General features: G+C 35.1%; 1 protein-coding gene and 1 pseudogene across 1 annotated transcript in view; both read left to right on the top strand.

Annotated features, from left to right (window-relative positions):
- The window catches only part of ROCK2 (Rho associated coiled-coil containing protein kinase 2), a 134,753-nt gene that overhangs the window by 104,804 nt on the left and 23,349 nt on the right, over positions 1–6,600 (top strand). The window contains exons 19-21 of the mRNA XM_019650004.1: positions 171–240; positions 956–1,059; positions 1,230–1,416. Coding sequence (XP_019505549.1) covers positions 171–240; positions 956–1,059; positions 1,230–1,416 — 361 coding nt within the window. The remainder of the gene's footprint in view (positions 1–170; positions 241–955; positions 1,060–1,229; positions 1,417–6,600) is intronic.
- LOC109386653 (40S ribosomal protein S27-like pseudogene) lies at positions 4,614–5,018 on the top strand (annotated as a pseudogene).

The following is a 6,600-nucleotide window of genomic DNA, read 5'->3' on the forward strand; positions in this document are numbered from 1 at the left end:
AAAAAAAAAAAAAAAGCAGTGATGCTGAATTAGTATATGAAAGTAACTTGACCTTGTGGATTCTCTGAAAAGGTTTCAGAGACTCCCAGGGTTTCCCCAGACCACGTTTTAAGTGTTGCTGGTTTAATATGTGTATAACTTATTTAACATTTGATTCAATGTTACCACAGAGAACGTCAAGATGCAGATGGGCAAATGAAAGAGCTCCAAGATCAGCTTGAAGCGGAACAGTATTTCTCAGTAAGCTCCAAACACATTAATTTGAAAATTGTTGTATTTGTAGAATTAAAAACCAATTTGCTGAAGGACCAGGAGAATGATTCCTGTCTTTAGAATAGATTGTTAGAGTAAACACCAGGCAGTTTTGGATGGGATGTTTTATACGACACAACTCCTAAAAAGAACAACTGGACAAAAGACTATGGATAGTTAACAGAAATTTAATATCATTGTTAGAAACATAGTTATAAGTAAATGCCCATACCCTATAAAGTTGATTAAAAGCGTTACTTTTTGCGGAAGCATATATTTTCATAATGAAAGAAATAAAATTGTCATTTTGGTATTTGTACTTTTTTTGAGCTCAGTTTTAAAATATAAAATAGTAGCTGTTATCTGTTTAATTGATTTAAGCCAACAAAATTTTCTTGTTAAATTAGTAATATTTTTCTTTGCCTCTTCATTCATCCTACCAATCTGTGTCGTTTAATGAGAAATGGCATTGTGGTATTCAGATGAAAATCACACTTCTAATTATAAGCTGAACTTTTATTTTTTAGTTGGTTGATTACAAGAAAATTAAAAAGCTCATTAAGCTATTAATTTGCTCAGGGGCTCAACATTACTTAGTGGTATGAACATATTCGTATGTAGTCAATTTGTCTGGATAGATTTTTGAATGTAGAAACAATATTCTTGATGACAATATATGTTTCTGTTATATTTTGCTATTTAGACCCTCTATAAAACACAAGTCAGGGAACTGAAAGAAGAATGTGAAGAAAAGACCAAGCTTTGTAAAGAATTACAGCAAAAGAAACAGGAATTACAGGATGAAAGGTAAGGACAAGATTCTCCCTCTTTTGCTCATAGCCATGTACCTTGCTCTTAGAACAATGCCTGCGATAGTCCAAATGAATTTGTTGATGAAGTGAGTTCAACAAAAACTTTGACTTCATAGTAAAAATTGAACAATAAGATCAATTGAACAATGTATCTCTAAAATGTAGGGACTCCTTGGCTGCTCAACTGGAGATCACCTTGACCAAAGCAGATTCTGAGCAGCTGGCTCGTTCAATTGCTGAAGAACAATATTCTGATTTGGAAAAAGAGAAAATCATGAAAGAGCTGGAGATCAAAGAGATGATGGCTAGGCACAAACAGGAACTCACTGAAAAAGATGCTACAATTGCATCAGTAAGTAAAATTCTTGGTTCTTCTTTATTTATAATTACTATATTATAAATCTTCTTAGAAGCACTAGGAAAGTAACGTGGATCTAAATGAAAAATTGTACATGCTGGCTACAAGGTTTTAGATCCAGTTAACCATCAGCTTCTTCATCAGTGTTGTTTAACAAAAAGAGGCTCAATAAAGGACCACTTCCTTTGGTTAATTCAGAGTTAAAGGACTAAAGTGAAAAGGAAATACCAAAAGTAGAATAGTTTAAGGTGGGTTTTTTTTTTTGTTAAGGTTTAGTTCAAAAGAATCTTGAAACTACCAAGAAGAGAGCTACGTGCAGGTTGAAAAGAAATTGCAATAAAATTTCAAAGAGAAGTAAAATATCAAGTAGTTGAGTTTACCTTATCAGTTATCCAGCCCTATTAAAATGCTACTGTAATTAAAAAATGTGGAATTAGAACAGGGATATTTAATCCTGTTCCGTGGAAACCAGTAGGGAGGCCAGAAATAGATTCATGCACATGACGGAACTTGGCGTTTGATGGAAGTAGTAATATACAAATCAGTGGGAAGGGATACAGATTTAGTAAATTTTTTTGGAAAACCTATATGTGTAATGGAGTAAAATTAGAGCCATACCTTTTCACCACATAGAAAAGTAAATTGTAACTATCTTAAGGACCTATTAATAAATATGAAAAATAAAAATTTAAACTATTAGAACGGAACCTAAAACTTATAGCAGTTGACAACCAATAAATGACAGAGAGAAATTCGTAATGTATTTATTTTAAGTAAGGGATTAGAATCTGGAATACATGTGAGACTCTTACAATTCAATAAGAAAAAGTTAAACAACCTAGAAGAAAAATTGGCCAAAAGAAAAAAACCTAAGAATATAAACAGATGCTTAACCTCGCTCCTCTTTAGGAAAACATTACATAAAATAACTTTGACATACCATTTTATACCCATCACACTGAGAAAAATTCAGTATCTTGACTAATTTCAAATGTTTGAAGGATGTCTGGAAAATGTCTTATTGCTGCTTTGGGGAGTGTAGATTTACTATGGAATAGCATAGTATAGTAAATAACATGGCAATTTCCAGTAAATTTTAAATATTCATATACTCCAGAGAAAGTCCACATTAACATAAATATGCAGAAATTTAAGGCACAATACTCATAGCACCATAAATGTTTATAATAGCAAAAATTCAAATGTCTTATCAATAGATGCATGAGTGGATAAATGAAATGTAGAAGGTGGAACTACTGTATCAGTTAAAATGAAATAATTAAGGGCTGGCCGAGTGGCTCAGTTGTTTAAGAGCTTGCTCAGGAGTGCGAGCTCCGAGCAACAGTGGTTCGAGTCCCACCCGAGCTGAGCAGCCGCTGAGCTGCCAAAGGTGGCAGGATGGCTCAGCTAAAAANTATATATATATATATATATTCACTTATAGTTGACATACACTATTATACAACATCAGCTTCAGGTGTATAGTGCAGTGATCAAGCCTCTACCCCATCCATGAAGTGGTCTCCTTAATAAGACATGTGACCATCTGACACCCTACAAAATATTTACAACATTATTAATGATATTCCTCGAACTGTCTTTCATATCCCTGTGGCAATATTGTAGTTAACCTATTTATGCTGTCTAATCCCTTCCCTTTCTCCCTCAGTAAAGGAATTTTTAAATGTATAAATCTGCATCAAGAATTACAGTGGATTGGAGGAAAAGAAGTTCCTTTAATTAATGAGATAGTGGCAAGTAGCTGGAAACGTTCTGACTAATGAAGCAGAGAGAAGGGAGCAACAGCCAGGAGTGTGCATAAAGGGGGACATGGGTGAAGAAAAAGACATTTCATTATTCAGAGCAAATAACCTTGAAAGGCTGGATTAAGATGTGATGCTGTGAATGGAACAACCTACTGATTACCCTCTACCACCAGCGTTGTAGCCAGGCACTGCCACCACTAGGGCTCCTACAGAGCAGTCCCTCAAAGAAATGGGACACTCCCTCTGGAGGGGTCAGCAGCTCACAGAAAAGCCTTTCTCCTCTGGCATTTCGGACGCCTGCATAAAGCTGGCCTTATCTGAACTGAAGCCCCTTATCTCAGCTGAAGTTTGTCAGTTAGAAAATCCCTCCCACATGTATAGAGATTAAAATTTCTGTCTCCTTTGTAAATGAATAACCACGTATTATACACTAGGCATTTGAGGGAAGCCTGCAGTGTAAAAGAGAAAGAGTGTGGTAAAGAGGAAAGGGCCCTCAGATGAAACATATCAAGGAGTAGACGAGAACTTAGAAAGTACAAACAACAAAAATCTCACTGGCAACAGTGTTGATCAAAGATTCCAGGAGATACTACTTCCATTAAACAAGAATAGACGTAATGCAAAAGGGGCAGTCAGAATAGGAAAGAGTTCTTGAAGATTAAAGATTACTGCCAATATAAATTTACTAGAAGGAGCTGAAGAAAAAGTCAAAGAAATTTCACAAAATGTAGAACGAGAAGGAATGACATGGAATATAGGAGATAAATAGGTAAAACACAGAGAGACTGTTCTAGGACTTATAGCACCAGACAAATAAGAATTCCAGGGAAACCAAGGGGAGGGAATTATTCAAGTACTAATGGAAAAGAATTTCCCATAGCTGAAAAGCCTTTAGATTGAAAGGACCCAGCAAAAATAAATGAAAAAAGACCCATATTTAGACATGTTCTCATGAAATTTTAAAAACAAAAGAAAAAGGATGGGCACGTTAGAGTTCTCATCTGAGACTGGGGAGGTTTGTGGTTTGTGGTTGATGCAGTAGGAAATGGAGGTTTAATTATGTCATTTAGGCCTGTGACACAACTATGTTGGGCGTTGGGGAGATTAGGGATGGTAAGAGCCAAATTCTCAAGTCTGGCAGCTGAGGTGTGGAGGTAACTACAAAAAAAACAAAACAGAAATGGAACCAGGTGATTTTCTCTAGGGAAGTAGTATTATGGGGTGGAGAGGTGTGGATAAGGAGACCTCTACCTTTCATTATAATTTCTCCTCTTACTCTATACCATTTAATTGCAACCATATGCATATTTTGTGGTTATTTTCTGAAGAATACTTTTCTTAAATACCTAAATAATATCAGGTTTTTAAAGTTACAGATAAATGAATAATAATAGCTCTTCAAAAATATCATGATATTAGGCGCCCGATCGCGTGCTTCTAGTCTGGGGTGTTGCCTCAGAGATCTGTTCGGGCTGGGCGTGCAAAAACATCAATATGCCTTTGGCTAGAGACTTACTACATCCGTCCTTGGAAGAGGAAAAGAAAAAACATAAAAAGAAACGGCTAGTTCAAAGTCCAAATTCTTATTTTATGGATGTGAAATGTCCAGGTTGCTACAAGATTACCACGGTTTTCAGCCATGCTCAGACCGTGGTTCTTTGTATAGGTTGTTCAACAGTGTTGTGCCAGCCGACAGGAGGAAAGGCCAGACTCACAGAAGGGTGTTCATTTGAAGAAAGCAACACTAATGATCCACACAACTTCCTGAATTTGTTATATCACAGAAAGCCTTATCAGTTCAGTAATTCTAGTTAATCTACCAAGATAATGTCATTACATTTAATTTTGTAAGTACACAACAGTCTCTCCTATTTTGGTGTCAGTTTTTCAATAAAGTTTTAATTATGGGCAAAAAAAAAATCATGATATTAAAATAATGTTGAGGTTTAATGCAAGTGGCCTTAGCTGGTGATGGTGAGACAACTTTAAAACTTAACCCTTCATATGTTATTAATTAGCAACTTTCACATTTTTTGACTTAGAGAAATAAGAATCATCATTTCTTAATAATACACTAATCAATAGTAAAATACAGAAATGACACAGATAAATGACATTGATAAATTTTTTGTATCCAGAGGTTTAAGGGCCAGTGAGTAAACAAAGTGACCAAATTATATTAAATGTGAATAATAATAAAAATCCAAAGTAATAGACAAATTGAAGACATTGTGATTAAATCATTTGATCCCTCTGAGTCTTTCTTGATGTATACATTTTAAAAATATCCAAGTGGTATTGAAAAATTTTCTCACTGTAAAATACTTAGAACTATAATATTTTTACAAAATAAAGAGAAAACAATATTGTAAATTCCCCTTTATGAATGCAGACATATTTCACCTCTCTAGAGGGAACATATCTTAACATTTTGTTATTTATTCTTCCAGACCTTTTTCTATGCCTGTGCCTGTATGTCTATATACTATATATAGGCTTTTGAAAGACTATAGTTTTTATTTTTTATTTTTTAGTTTTTTATTTTTATTTTTAGCTGAGCCATCCTGCCACCTGTTGGCAGCTCAGCAGCAGCTCAGCTCAGGCCAGGACTCGAACCGGTGTTGCTCAGAGCTTGCGTTCTTGAGCGAGCTCTTAACCAACTGAGCCCTTGGCCAGCCCACTGTAATTTTTATTTTTTAATCAGACTAGAATTATTTCAACCCAACCTCTAAAATGGGGTGTTAGGCTCACTTTTAATTTTATTTTTTATTTAATTTTATTTATTTATTGGAGATTAACATACATACAGAAAAAGTACACAAATGACAAGTGCAGAACTCACTGAGTGTTTACAGTGTACAGATCTGTGCAGTTACCAATCCACATTTAGATATAAAACCTTGTGCTCCTTACCTTACCTCAGGCTCTCTCCAGTCATTCCTTTACTCATCCTAAGATAGCCAATTCTGGGGTACTCTTTTAATTCTACTACTTGGTTAGCATAATGGCTGATTACAGTACATTTATGAGAATATGTAATTTAGTTTTATTGGGTTAATATAGCACTATTTAGTCTCAAGATCCCTTTATGCTCTTAAAAATTATTGAGAGCCTCAAAAAGTTTTGTTTATGTGAGTTATAGCTAATGACATTTTTTTTGTGTTGGAAATTAAAACTGAGAAAATTCTGAAATACAAGAACATAAAAATACATGTTTCATTAGCTGTTGGAATGATAACATCATGATATGTCATATAGCCTCAAGAAAAGTCCGTATACACTAGTGAGTGAATGAGAATTTAAAAAAGCAGTGATGGGCCAGCCGAGTGGCGCATTGGTTAAGAACTGGCTTGGGACGCCAGAGGGCCCCGGTTCGGATCCCACATATGAGGGCCAGTGACACTGCCCTCTA

The sequence above is a fragment of the Hipposideros armiger genome, unplaced genomic scaffold (assembly GCF_001890085.2).
Source record: "Hipposideros armiger isolate ML-2016 unplaced genomic scaffold, ASM189008v1 scaffold_137, whole genome shotgun sequence".
In the NCBI taxonomy this organism is placed as follows: Eukaryota; Metazoa; Chordata; class Mammalia; order Chiroptera; family Hipposideridae; genus Hipposideros; species Hipposideros armiger.